The sequence below is a fragment of the Vicugna pacos genome, chromosome 9 (assembly GCF_048564905.1).
Source record: "Vicugna pacos chromosome 9, VicPac4, whole genome shotgun sequence".
NCBI lineage: Eukaryota > Metazoa > Chordata > Mammalia > Artiodactyla > Camelidae > Vicugna > Vicugna pacos.
In genome coordinates this window covers 1,610,786-1,625,659 of record NC_132995.1, presented here as the reverse complement: position 1 = coordinate 1,625,659, position 14,874 = coordinate 1,610,786, and the positions used below count along the sequence as shown (strand labels likewise).

General features: G+C 50.9%; 1 protein-coding gene across 7 annotated transcripts in view; it reads right to left on the bottom strand.

The window, feature by feature from the left end:
• The window catches only part of PEG3 (paternally expressed 3), a 41,284-nt gene that overhangs the window by 10,364 nt on the left and 16,046 nt on the right, over nt 1-14,874 (bottom strand). For 2 of the 7 annotated variants that reach the window (XM_072968320.1, XM_072968321.1), the window contains 5 exons: nt 13,294-13,363; nt 1,874-2,039; nt 1,427-1,513; nt 538-696; nt 346-455 (listed from right to left, as the gene is read on the bottom strand). In XM_072968320.1, the coding sequence (XP_072824421.1) occupies nt 346-455; nt 538-696; nt 1,427-1,513; nt 1,874-1,889 (372 nt within the window). In that variant the 5' untranslated portion in view covers nt 1,890-2,039; nt 13,294-13,363. Of the gene's footprint in view, nt 1-345; nt 456-537; nt 697-1,426; nt 1,514-1,873; nt 4,086-4,649; nt 4,726-10,241; nt 10,422-10,773; nt 13,364-13,457; nt 13,538-14,874 lie in introns of all 7 variants that reach the window. The other 5 variants (XM_072968316.1, XM_072968318.1, XM_072968317.1 and 2 more) reach the window with 5 other exon arrangements.

Below are 14,874 nucleotides of genomic sequence, written 5' to 3'. Positions count from 1 at the left end.
AGCTGGGCTTCAAAGCCCACTCCTCTCAGCTCTCTCCTGCCAGTCTGCTCTGCAGTCTTCCCAGTGAGGCCAGAAAGACCTCCAGGATCCTGGTGCTTCCCTGCCCAGCAGGAAACAGCCCACATGGCCGACCGACCACATGACACAAATGCCAAGTGGGAAAGCGGTCCTCTGACCCCGGCCGCTGGCCACCCCTGGGGAGGCCTGGGCTCCTCTCAGGGAGCAGCTGGGGCTGCCTCCCCAGCCCAGGTGGGGTTCTAGGGGCAGACGGCAGCATCCCCCTGAGAAAGGAAACATTGCCGCATGACAAGCACGGCCCCCGGACGAGAGGAAGCCCGAGCGTACCTGGGGCCCGGCTTCGCAGTCCAGCAGGGAGTCCCTGCGCCTGTGCTCTCCCTCCTCGGCAAGCGTGCTCTGCTCCGTCAGGGGCAGGGAGAGATCCCGCTGAGGAAACCCTGGGCAGAGAAAGGGTGTCGTGAGGCGGCGAGGCTGGGCCGACCTGGCACGCGTTGAGAGCAGTCAGGGTGGCTGACGTACTGCTTCTGGGGTTCCTGGCGTACGGCCAGCGGCCTCGAGACTCTAGGTCCCTGCTTCTGCCCCTGCGGTGCTCCCGGTCCCGCACCCGGTCCTGCTCCAGGTCCCAGTCCTGGTCTCGGTCTCGGTCCCAGTCCTGGTCCCAGTCCCGGTCTCGGTCACCTGAGAAAGCCAAACAAGTGCTTTAACACACATGTCCCCACCTCACGCGAACACAGGCCCCTTTGGGAGGGAAGGCTGCCCATGCTCTTCCCCCAAGAATGGACCCTGCGCTGAGGTTTCAAGGGCAGCTTGACACCCTGGACCTGGAGCACTGCCTCTGAGGCCTTGCCCAAGCAGGCCTTGCTTCAAGGTAGGTTCTGAAGCTTAGCTGAGGAGCGAGGTCCCCTCAGAAACTTCTGGTTTCCAGCTCCTACATGGTCAAGTCCACGCTCAGGAGAATGGACTTCAGACCCTCTACCGTCTGGCTTAGCCCAACCAATCTTAATGTGCACGTTACTCCAAAGAAACAAAACACATGCCCACCCCGAAAGCGGTGCTCCTGCAGAAAGTTCACTTTAACAAAACTTTAACAAGTACAGACACTTTAGTGGCAAAGAGGTGATGAACTCTGTCCCTCCTGGGGAGGCTGTGGGCACAGCCTGAGACAGCTGACTGCAGGTTTCAAGTGGCTTTAAATATTTTCTCTCATCATTAAAAATAAGACGTATTCCACTCTGTACACGTGTCTGCTCTGACGTCAAATGTCTCATTACATCATCCCTTAATGCACATCACCCTCAGGTCTGTGCCAGGGAAGGCGGAACAGTGTCCGCACGCATGCATCTCTGCAGGAGGCAGCCCCGCAGGGAGAGCGGGCACCAGCCAGGCCCGGCCCAAGCAGGCTACTCACTGCGGAAGGAGTAGGCAGCGCGGGGCGGCGACTCTGCTGTATTCCGGCTCATGCTGCCGTCACTGTGGACATCACTGCTGCTGTCATCTGAGAGGACACAGACATCGACTGAACACCTGTGTCCCCTCAACGGGCTCGAGTGGGGTCCACCCACACCGCCCCCGCCGGTCCCGCAGCTGCATCCCACCTCCACTCCACGCTGGGAGTCCAACGCTGGTCCCTCCCTCCCAGCCACTGCTGGGCGGGGACACGCTGCGACCACCCCTCCCACCCCACCTCTGGACGCAGATCCCATGAAAGCTCTGGTCCACTGTCCTGGCTAGCGGGAAGGGGCACCTGGCATCCCGCGGCGGGGGCCGGCACACTCACAAGCTGTTCCAGGATGCCCTGACAGAAGAAGAGTCGGGCCCAGCCCATCAGTGGCTGCGGCTTCCGTCTCACCCTCACCTTCCGGCTCGTACATCTCCTTGTAATTTTCCAGCAGAGAGACGAGCTTCTCGCAGTTCTCCGGCTTTTTTGCCCGCACCCAAGGCTTGATCTTTTCTGGAAGGATGGTCAGGTACTGCTCAAGGACCAGGAGCTCGATAATCTCCTCCTTGGTGCGAGTCTCCGGCTGCAACCAATCGAGGCAGAGGTTTCGGAGTTTGAGCAGGGTCTTCCGAGGCCCAGCAAACTCCACGTAGAGGAAGTTCCGAAACCTCTGATGAAAGAACTCAGAGTCAGCAGCGCCTTCTCCTAGGGCGGCGTCCGGCTCCCCAGACAAGGCGCCGTTCAGCCCACGCAGGTCTGGGGCCCAGGACCTCCTGGGCTTGGTGGTGGACAAGTATTTTGGAGGCAGCATTTTTCTAAGGAAAATTCTCCCTGGAGGAACCAAATATGAGTCAACAGGAAAGATGTGGCAGTCTGGGACAGCCAGTACTCAGGGACCTGTGGATTGTAAGGAGAGGTACACATGTCCCAGAAGTCGAGGACCAGGCAGCAGTGTGGGGCTGCTCCACACGGGGCAGCAACAGCGCTCTGCGAGCAGGCCAAGGGCGGGGGAGACGCGTGAACCCCACCACCACAGACACATGCACGGGGGTTACAAGCACCACACAGACCCGCGTGAGGAATGCGCTCTGCCGCTAACCGGGTTTGTGACCCCGGGCAACAGTCAACGTCCTGCAGTCTGTCCCTACCTCTGCAAAACGGAAACAACACCCCCTCTAGAACCGTGAGGCTTTAATAAGCTGATATACCTAAAAGGCCTAACTACCCAGTGCATGGCCACAGGAGAAGAGCCCAGGGCACTGGCCATTACTAGAACGGGATGTCCATTTTTAACTTGGCAAAAATGGAAAGAGGGCAGAGGGGTGCCGGGCCAACCCTGCCATTTCTGAGCATTTCTTCCCCTAACACAACTGTTAAAATAGTATACAGCAGTGGAAGATAGAGCCACACAAAAGTGTTAAAAGTGCTCAGCTCTGGGTAATGTCATTCTAAGCGCCCGCATTAATTTCTCTGCACCTGCATTGCTGTATGAACTGTGGCTGGTTAAGTTAAAACCTATGAAACTGAAGTTCAGCACCTCAGCGGCACGAGTCACATTCCAAGGGCCAGGGGCTACCCTCCTGGACAGTACAGAACGTCCCCCTCATCAGGAAAGTTCTACGGGTCAGAGTGGCTGGACAGCTAACACCACGCCCTCAGGACCTTTGCTGACGCTCACTCCCTCTGTTGGTGTGCGAGCACTTAGCGCATTTAGGTTCAAACAGTGAACCTGCCTGAGCCCCCACATAAAAGCTGGTGAAGGGCAGAGACTGACCTTGCCATCACCAAGCCCCAGGGCCTGACACAAAGTCACGCAGCAACACCGACAGAGCGTGTGGAAAACAACAAGGGCGAACCCACTTGAGAGCTGGTTTTGGGCACGGCCGTGCACTCTCACCACCCGAACGCAGGAGCACAGTGTCGTCTCTGGGGAGGGGCCGCCAGGCTCCCTCGGCCCTGTGCCCTGGGACGCACCCTGGCGTGCAGCGGCCCTTGCCTGCCCCTGCCCGCTGTCCCCCCCCCAACCGCCGTGCCCTGACAACCACGCTGGTGGGGGCACGGGAAGCTCCTACAACAGGGCTAAATCCACAGAAGCCTACACAGGTGACAAACACCTGCTACTCCCGGAGAGAATGGGGCTAAGTGAACTCGGGCCTCCTTACACTGCCCCCCGCACAGCCTTCCGCCTTAATCAATCTTGTCAGGGACCCAGGGTGTCTCTAAAGAACCAGCTTTCTACTCGGACAGTCCTTGTATCACTTCCTTAGCTGTCCTTATTAGCTGCCCCCTCTCTTTTTAAGAAAACTTTTTAGACTGAGTATAAAAGCTGATTTTCCATCGTTTTCTCTTTAACGTAACCAATTAAGGCCACCTGTTTCCCTCCACCTAAACCATCTTACTTGCATGTAGGTTTTACAATGCAGGCTTTTTACTAGCGGTCAGCAACAGCTGGTGCAAGAAAGTAGGCAAACGTGGGAAAGAAATCTAGGTTTGGGTGAATGAACTTACCTGACAGTTTTGTACTTCTGGCTTTACTTCCAGAGAAGAACAAAACCACATGCAGCAAAAATTCTTTTTTGTTTTAAAAGGAAAACCAGTAAGTTTTAAAAAAAATTTTTTTGTTTAACGTCTAAAGAGAAAACAAAAGGTGTTTCATTATTCAGTCTTAAAGCAGCCATCATCATTTGGGCATAAATGTGGAAAACTCCCTCCTCAGTGATGGGTTTCCACTCCGCTCCCTGCAAACAGCCCTCCCCTGCCTCCCCCCTGGGCCTCCAGGGCTTCAGCACTAACCAACTCAAACACACCTCCATCACCTTGACCTTGGCACCTCTGCGGCTCCCCACTCCTGGCCTGCCCTGCCCTCTCAGACAACAGAGAGGACACTAGGTAAAACCCTGTCAGGCACAAGGGTTCCAAAGCAGGGGAAGGAAAACGGCAAGCGTCCGAGCTCTGGAGAACTGGTGTGACATTCTGGACAAGAGAACAGTCAATTTTACCAAGGACCTGGCGAAGAGGGACTGCCCTGACACAAGCATGGTCCTCTAAGGCCAGCATGCCCGCACAGTAAGGGGTGCAGAGTGCTAAGCCTGCCCTGTGGCATCAGACTCAAGAGGAGACTCCGGCCCCTACCCCTGTCTGACAGCAGCCCCACCTCTCAGTGGCCACAGGACACCCTTTGATAGCAAATCACCTGTTTGGGAATGGGGTCCTTTCTGGAACTTCAGAACAGGCAGCTATCCACAGGAAGAGAGTCCAAATGCAGGCACCTGCAGATATTTTAAAGAAAGAAATACAAGGACAAATAAACAGAATGGCAGGAATGTAAAGAGTGTCAGGAAACACTCATTCTCCAAATGGCTGTGGACTGAGACAGCATCAGGGGTGAGGCCTTATATATCACCTTCAAGAAAAGGCCAATCCCATGTCATACGAACCAGCCAGAAACAGAAAATAGAAAGCTTTCAAATTTTCTTGATGAAACCAGAGTAATTCAGAAAACCAAGACAGCACTAACAAACTGCAGACCACACTCATCTATGAGAGCAGGTGCAAACATCTTTACACTGTTACTACCGCACATCAACCTACAGAGCGCCTGCCAGCTCCGGGGGTGGGGAGGCCAACGGGAGGCACAAGGAGAGGTACAGAACGATCACTCTGTTGTAAGACTGTCCACTCAGACACTGCAAATCAAAGAAAACAGACCTTATAATAATTTAATAAGAAACCCACTGATAACAGACTATCTAATCTAAGTATGTGTCAATAACAAGCTTGAAAAAAACAGAAAAAATTCCATTATAAAAATAAAAAAAGATTTAATGAGAGAAAATGGCACCCACAGGAATAAAATTATACACCACACTGCAACAGAAAAGGCAGAACCTGGAGAGATACAGGGTAGTCACAGGAGATGCACGGCTCCAGCATACTAAGGCTCTAAACACTGCCCCAAGTTAACCTATACAATTCTAACAGAATTTCAAAGAGTATTAATGTTGGGGAAGTTGACATGGTTCTAAGCTGACCTCGAAGAATTTCATTTGGATCAACATTTTGAAAGTTCATACACCAAAAGGTCAACAAACCATACACAAAAAGAAATATTTTAATATAATCTCAGGGCTAAAGAAATTCTTTTCTATTGTGGTGCCTAAAGGCAGAAAGACGACATGAAAATAACAAGTGATGCTCTTGTCTAGATCATCAAAGCCAAAGTAATAAAGCAACAATTAGAAAACACCTGCACCTTATGATAAAAGACTGACGCTTCCAAGAACCACAGCACGTTTACTACATGTACATAATTAAGTACTCAGCAGTCTACGAAAAGCGGCACTTAAAAAGCAGGGAATGTGTGGATTGCTTCAGTAAATAACACCAGTAACGGGAAAACCAGCCAATCATTCACTTGGGGGAAAAAGGGGCATATCATGCACGAAAATGCTAAAACTAAAATCAAAATAAAATGAACAAAAGATTAATTCTGATGACTCTGGAGCAGGGATAGGGTCTTCTAACCTGATAATAAAATTAGGAGATATTAGGGGCAACTTTGACTTTGTATACATACTTCTCTACCACATTAATTTTTTTTCCCAATAGGCATGTATTTGAAGCATAAAGGAGACGATTCTACATAAGAACTGTAGGCTTCAAAAAATCTGTTAGAAAATCAACAATTTTTCTAAGAAAATATAAATATTTGGCAAGCCTATCTCAGGAAGCAGAGGACAATCCAGGGAAGAAATTTAAAAAGATGAAATGATTGAAGGAGTTAACTTCCCATAAAATTTCAACGAGCAAAGTATTTACCATGCTATAAAAACCCTTTCAGAGCGCAGGAAGGAGATGGAGGACTTCCTGTTTGTCAATCACGTGGCCATTTGAATAACCATGAGTACCCCTGCCACAAGGCTGAAGCTGGCTTCTATGCCGGAAACTCACTCACTCTTCTCGAGAAATTCAGGACTACACAAATATGATCTTTGTTAAACATGCTCAGGATTTTCTGACCAGGCCAAGAAAACAGCCCTTGGTCAGCAAGGGCGTTGAAAAAGGAAAGACTTTTAACAGGAAACCCTTAAAAAGAAAAGAAAAGAAAAAATCAGGCCCTACCTACTCCTTTCCCGAAATGGCAGAGAAAACTCATTTGAGAGTAAGAAAGAATAGAATAATCATAAAGACAGACAACACATATGTCCGTGTGAAGAGAACACTGGCATATGCATAGACTGCTTGTGGCAATGCGAATTTTATGAAGGGCAATTTGGCTCCTTATCAAAATAAAAAATGTATACACCCTGTCCTATCAGTTCTACTTCTACGACTCTGTCTCAGAGATACATGAAGACATGCGTACAAGAACACACACATAATGGACAGAATTAGGATTCTGAAACCCTTTAAGATAACGAGGCAACTGTAAATAAATGGACATGAGATGCTCTCCAGGGTAGTTAAGCACAGAATGGGACACGTGTATAGTATTGTTCTTTTTTCACTGAAGTGCAGTCATTTACAATGTAGTGCTAATTTCTGATGTGTAGCAGAGCTATCCAGCTTTTTGCATACACTCCTTTTCGTGTTCTCATTATAGGCTATCACAAGGTACTGAATATAGTTCCCTGTGCTATGTGTACAGCATTCTAAGCAACCGTAAAAACAGGTGCATTTACTTAAACAGGTGGTTTCTGGAAGGCTATATGAGAAGAGGCTATTGATAGTGACGAACAGTGACTGCCTCTGGAGAAGGGAGCCGGAGGCCAGCCAAGGGTAACTTACTTTTTCCCTGCATACTTACTTTCTCCTTCTGCCTTTTGTGTTTATTTATTTATTTATTTTTACCATGAGTATGTATCACCTAGTTAAAAAAGCAAATTCAAAGTTAAAACAAAACACGAAGCAAAGGCACGAGTGGAGGCCTTTAGAGACTGCGCTACCCAGTCGCTACCCAGAGACTGAGCGGGTGCAGGCACGCTAATATCCTAAAGCTGAGGGTCTCCTCCCTGCCCCGCCCGCCAGCCCCTGACTTGGCCCAAGGCCACACCCTAAACTGGCCATCTGCAGATATGACAAGCAATTTGAAAACCCCAAAGAATCAATCTGAAACTTCTCGAACCCAAGAAATACTCAGAGAAATTGCAGCTGCAAGTTGAAATACCCTAGAACTCCAGCAACTATTGGCAGAGAAATGCAATGTCATTCCTTGTCCCAGCAACTCCACTTCTGAACTCTAACTGATAAGACCCATTTGCCCATGAGCACAAGACACCGTTCACAGGTGCATTCACAGAAGCACTGTCTACAGCAGCAAAGAACAAAAGAACAAGGTCAGTCAGGAGAGTGCTTGAGCAGAATTCCGACAGTAGAGACCACTGACACACCACCACGCAGCAGATGTGAAAATAAAGATGGGTACAAGTTTTGTGTGCTATAAACACCAGCCAAAATAAAAACAAACCAGAAAAAGGGGGGGGAATATCTTGCAACACAGATGACAACATTTGAAATGTAAAAGGCTCTTAGAAAGCAGTAAGAAAAAAGTGGCTCAACATGAATATAAAGAACATGAATACACAGTTCATAAAATCAGTGATAAGAGCCAACATCCACATCAGAAATCAAAAAAATGTACAATATTACAGTGAATACTTTTTTGGCCTACCAAGTGGGCAGCTACTTCAAAAATAAAAATCAGTGGTGGTGAGAGGCTGGCTGGTACAAATGTGAACCCTATTTCTGGATGTTAATTCGGCATATATTTTTAAAACATTAAAAATGCCTATTCCTTTTGAACCAGCAAGTCTCCACTTACAGGCAAAGGTAGTCAAGCATGTAAAGTACGAGGCAAAATAAAAAGCTAAAAAGTCAGCTGCCCACCACAATTGAGTCCTTGAATGCACCTCTAATTTCCGGTTTGTAAAAGGTAAAATGAAAATGAAAAAGCTGCGGCAGTAAGTGATGGCAGGTGACACCACTTCACCGCGGAGTACATGCCTGCTGATGTGCTGTTATATAATGGCTGTCCTAGAGGCAAACTCAGGGACACTGGTCACCCTTCCACGGGGTGACCTGACTGGTTACCAGGTGGGCCTCCTGAGCGGAGCTTAGGTGCCCTCCTGGCCAAGTGACCCAACCCTCACCCCTGACTCACTCTGTCCTCTGCCCGCTGCCAGAAGGGCAACCAAGGGTCAGGCCAGGTGCTGAGTCAGTACCTGCCAGGGCCCCATACTCACCTCACCCTTGGGAAGACCCAGCTCCCAGGTGAACTCCTCCAGTAACAGTGCCTCCGGCCAATCAAAAGCAGAACTGCTCTACCCACCTCGCCCCCACTCCCCCAGGCCAGCGGCTGCCTCCATGGCAACAGCCACGCCCACCACTGAAGGAAATAGAAGATCCCTGTTTGGAAGTGGCTGGAGTTGAGGGGAGCAGCAGGAAGGCGTCCTCTGTGGGCTCAGGCTGGCCTGATGCCCAAAGGCGGCGTGGAGGCCAGGGGAAGCCGGCCCACCACAGCGCCCACACACTGCTGGGGCGTGCCAGCCCAGAAGAGTGGGCGCCCTTCTCACCAGTCTGTTTACCCTCAGGGACTGGCCCACGGAGGTGCTCGATAAACACTGAGGTGCAAAAGCAGCTGAACCCAGTCTAGAGAAGTCTAAACAATAGCCCCCGACCACGAGAGCTATTCCAGGAACACAAGGACAACGTCCCACTAGGGCAGACTGCTCTGTGTGACGGACTAGAGGGGGAAGGGGGCACCAGGAGCCCTGCTACAGATTAAAAAGAGCGAGACAGGAGACCATCTAAACACAGCAGTGATTTATCTCAAGGCAAGCAAGCATATTAAACACTAAAGAAAGGTTTTCCAACTAAAGAGGAGGAAGGGAAGGCAAGCCCTCCACGGTGACCACACACCCTTCCCCACCACCAAATACTGCCTAACACCCTGCATACTTCACTCTTGTAGCCTGCGTTTGAGGTGCTGATGAATTGGGCATAATCTCATTTACGCTAAAAAAGAAAAGAAAAAGAAAAAACCACACAGGTACTCAATACTTTAATGAGTGGAAACACATACAAACCAAACCAGAAGATAACTTCCATGTAAACTTCTATGAAGACTATTCATAAAGTGTGTAAAGTCAGAAAAAAATAATTAACAAAAGATACTTCATTCTGCATTTCTATTCAGTGTTATCTTAAGTTCACAATCAGGAAAAAAAAAACTGAACATGAGCTTCGGTAGCTGCTTGTCTTTCCTTTCTGCCGTCATTGCTCACCAGCACCCCTCCCCTGCCGTCCCCTCCCAGAGGGCCCCAGTCCCTCCACACCATCGCAGACCAGTGCACCCCTGCTGGGCTCCACGCCCAGCCCCTGACCTCCCCGCCTGCTATCCTCTCTGTCTCACAGCTCCAACTCAGCTCTGGCTAGGCGGCAAACATGTCACTTTTGACTCCAGGCTTGGAGGTGGGTTCTCACACACCCTAGTTCCTAAAGCTTCCCCATCTCCCTCTGTGCTCTCTTTGGAGCAGGAATCCTAGCATGAGTCAAGCAGTAGCCAAGGGCAGGATTTTAAAACATCTGACTACACTCAGACAACAGGGGTGAAGGTGGGACATGCAGGGACCCAGCCTGACTCTGGTCCTAGGGGCCAAGGGAGGCCACCAATTCCAAGCGGGGGAGGGGAGGAGAGGAGACAGGCAAATGACAGGAGCCAGTTAAGTAAGACGTCTCCACCTCCACACTGGGCAGAGGGGCTTACAGGGTGCCAGCTCTTCCTCACCCTCTCAAGACCTGCTCTTAAATACGCTGCACATCTATGTATAAAAGGCACGCGCTGTAAACCCCGGATGCAGAGTAAGTTTCGCACGTGAGCTGGGGCTGCCTGCTGGTCAAGTGTCATCAGCATGGTCTATGTAGAGGTTTTCATGCCATTCTTCGAATGTTTTACAGCACTCTACTTCTATTTCATAAAAAACATAGAAAACAAAAGCATGATCTCACAATTAATTTATTTGAAACAAAGAAGGAATTCATCAGGCATCCCTGCCGTACGTAGGGGATCTGTGGTGTCAAAAGGTTGACGGGTCAAGAGTTTACCAGGGAAGAACTCATCTAAGAACACAGGTGGCTGGAAATGCGGTGGGGACGTGTGAGGAGAAGCCAAGGAGGCGCGTGGCCTCAGGCTCCCACAGCCCACCAGGGGAGAGCAGCTCGTGGGAAGGAGAGAAAGCTCTTCAATCCTGCTTCCGCTTACTTCCTTCGGCCCCTCCTCACGGTGCCCCTAGACTCGGCCCCTCACTCGTTCTACCTACCTCATTACAAGGGCTGGAATTGAGAACTTTAAGGTCAGGAACCGAGGAAGTTAGTTTCTCCGTTTCTCAGGGACAGCAGGGTGTGCGGACTCCTCTCTTCTGGTTTGCGCCATTCTCCTGCCTCTTTCTGCACACCGACATTCTCAGCAGCACGCACGGGGAGTAAGACGCTGGCCTAGCCCAGTCCGGCCTCGCTGCCCAGGGTAAGCGTCCAACACCGCCCGACTGCGCTGTCTGTACCTAACTCACCTGAACTCTGAGACCGTGAGCGCAACCATGGCTCGACTCCTAGGACAGTGCTTCTCAAGCTTGAAAAATGCACCCTCCTTTCCAGGGGCTGATGTAGGAGGCCTGTGGTTCACCAGGAAAGAGGGATTCCAGCAAGCCCTCCAGGAGCTGCACTTTGAGAACCTCTGCCCTAGGCTGAGGTGTCCAGTCCGGCCCAATCAACTATGAACAGGTACACCCTTATGGACAACGGGGGCTGTCTGGGTGAGAATTTTGTACAGGAACGGGAGCATGGAGGACACGACCACGCCCCTGCCACACCAGCCACGACTTCCACCCTCGGTCTGTTAGTGGCTCCTCTCAGATAGTTGCCACATCGCCCTGGGCTTCCCTCCATCACATAAACTTAGCACTTACCACTCTGCAGCAAGATTTCCTTATCGTTGTCCATTCTCGAAGGATATCCCCCCAAATTTTGAAAGACAGGTAAGTTAAAGAGACAAAATGTCTTCTGAGCCAGTATGACATATCTGACCATTTTTTCATATCAATAATTGACCGATCAGATTTTTTTAGAAGGGGAGAGGGCATGAAAAGGGAAGTCCATCTAACCATGTAGAGGAGGGAGCATGATACTCTGGTCAGACCTAACCTGAATGGAGCCTGGGGAGGGCGGGGGCTGCAGACGGGGGGCTGCTGGTGTCCTGGTAACCCCAGCAAGAGCCTCCCTGCAGCCAGGCAGTATCACCAGGCTGCCATACAGGCCAGTGTTATTAACGCTTGTCCACATTCTCTCATTTTAAATCCGTACTCACCAAGCAACCTTCTTACTATGGTCTCGTTTCCCATGTAGGTCTGCCTACAGGGAGAGAATTTGCTGATCACACACCCTTTTGAGTATCTGGGTCCCTGCTGCAGTGATCTCCCACCATAAATCAATATACCCAAACTGAGAAAACAGTAACGACATAGTTCAGTCACACTATTTTCCGACATAAACCAGTAAGTCGTTACGGCCTATACAAACCTCCTGAGCTTTGTTAACGTGGATCTTCAACACAGGAGGGGTCTTTAGGTGAAGCAGGGTTTCTGAGCACCAGACACTGGATCCCTGGAGCATTCACTGAGGCCAGGGATAAACCAACCCATCCCCAGGGCCACTGGGACAGTGAGTTAGTCTTTCCCTGGGTGGTAATACACCACCAGCAGAGCCACATCTTTTGATAAGCATGCTTTCTTACCCTCCATTTAACTGGAGTTCTCAATCAATAGACACTGGGGCCCGGGATTACATCACTCACTTCCAGAGACCCAAAGTCTAGTGTAATCCTGTCCCAGATCAGGCATAATATCAATGCTTGCTGATGGAATGAGCAATATTCGGCTATTTTGCACACTTCCCTGCATAATATGATTCACTGAGTCTGGTCTGAAATAGTCGGCAAACCAAAAACAAAGAAGATAAGCCCTGTTTAGTCCCTGTCTTCAGTACCTCTCTCAAATCCATCCAATTCACTTATCCCCCTTCTGTGACCCTAATCCGCATCACCCTCTCTCACCCAGACCCAAGGTGGTCTTCCACCTCCCCTTCTGAACCCTACAGACAGATGACATTTTAAAAACACAAATCTGGTTAGTATGTTACTTCTGCTGTTAAATACCTCAATGGCTTCCCATAAGACTTCAGATTAAGTGCAAATACTTACCACTGATTGCAAAGCCTTTCACAGTGCAGCCCCGCTCTCCTTTTATCCCACCTCAAACACCACTCTTTCTTTCCTTTGTTCTAGGCACCCTGGACCTCCTGCCCCCCTTAGGACTACTTTTCTCACAACACACTACCATCCACCACCCTTTAGGGCTCAGCCTCAATGCCCCTCACTTTCTCAGGGAGACCCCAGATAGCTTCTCTCAGATTAAGTTAACTGTAGTGAATGTACTCTTTTAAGGCATGAATCACACAATTTTTTATCCAATGTCTCACTTGGAGCCATGCTTGATAGATGAATTGATGAATCTCTCGTGCTTCTTGGATCACCCGTTAAGAAAGAAAAGACAAGCCTGAAGCAGTGAGTGTTGGGAAGAGCTAGGACACTGAAAAGGACGGCATGAGGTCAAGGGGGATTTCTGGCGAACATGCAGTCCACCAGAAGAGCCCAAGGGGTTTCAGAGAGCACAAACCGTGCTTGTGTGGCCGCTTGGCACATATGTGCAGCAGGAAGCATCAGGGTGAGGAAGGATGTGTGCACTCCAAGCACGGGCACGGCGCTGTGAGAAGGGAACACAGCTCACCTGGGCTCAGCCACCCAGCGTCCACACTTGTCCTTCTTCCTCTTGCCAGTCGTCTCAGAGAAGAGTAGAGCTGAGGAAGGAAAAGAAAATGTGAGACACTCAATTTACTTTCCAATGACTGGATTCTCAGGCTGGAAGGGAACCGACAACAGTTGCATTTTTACCTCCTACAGTGGCAGAGGTCAAGTGGGACCAGGAAAAACAGCTTTCCCTCCCAGGATGGAACGGCCACGGACACTGCTCCCTGAAGCATATATCGGACCCAGGGCTGTAGTCACAGCCTTTTCCCAATGAGGTTTTATCAATGGGTGTGCAAGTCAAGACACTGAAAAAACAGATAGCATGACAGGACCTTAATGCTGTTATCATTATCATTAGATAATGGTATTCTCACGGAAACTTACACAGCATGTCAGAGGTTACCAACATGCCCCCCACGGATTCCCTCCCTGTTTCACGTCCCACTGTGCCTTAGAGATTGCATGCAGTCAGTCAGAGGCCCTGGGAAGGTACCTTCACGATGTGGTGCTGGTTTATGCTAATACTATCAATCATTGAGGGTGTGTAATTAGGTTTCTCCCACCACATACTCGGAAGGGAGAAATCCAGTTGAATCACTTAAAAAAAAAAAAAGAGCGTGGGGGCTTTTCAGTGGGCAGCCAGAGCAGGCCAGGGGGGCGAGGGGACGGTGAGAGCAGCCCGCTCCACTCCTCCGCCGCCCCTCAGTTCCCACGCCACGCCCCTCACAGCGCAAACTGCTACCCGCTTTCCCCAAATCTACTGCCATTCCCAGTTTCCTCCTACGTGACCTGGTTGTGCACGGCCGGACCTCGGCCCCACGGTCCCGGGAGTAGGCTCTGTGCCCCTCGGAAGAAATCACGGCATCGGCCGCCACTTCACGCGGCAGCCGAGACGTGCCGCAGAGGCAAGCCCACCAATGCCAACCTGGCGCCTGCGCAGTGGCCAGCGGAGACGGCTGGGGCAGGCTGCGTCTCCCAGGATACCATAGCCCCTCGGCCCACCCCACAGCCCTGCTGTCACTCACGAAGGCGCATGTGCAGCAGGCAAAGGTGGGCGGGACTCTGCGACCCGCCCTCAGACCCACCCCCTGCAGCTCCACTGGGGTTGATTACGGCGCCAGCGCAGTATACCTCGGCTGCCACCTACTGGCCCACAAATGTAACACTAGGGTCTGCAGCGCTGCCAGTCACTCAGGACACGCAGTCCCCACCCTTGGGCCCGCCCCCCGCTGCCAGCCCCTCTGTCATTCAATATGGCACCTTGGCAGACACCTGGCGGACAACGCACAAAGCGCTAGATGGGCAACAGTCTGCAATCCCCGTTTAATCATTCAAAACACAAAGCCCACCCTCAGGCCCGCCCCCTGCAGCCTGCCCCACTGGCATTCAACATGGAGCCTGCGCAGTATGCAGCGGCCGGCCGCTGTCAGTCAACAGAGCGCTAGAGTGGGCAAGGTCTGCAGCCCCTCCCTCGGCCCGCCCCTTGCAGCCCCACCCTCTTTCGAGACTACGCCTGCGCAGTACGCCTCAGAGCCACCTGTCAAGCCGAGCACTGGAGAGG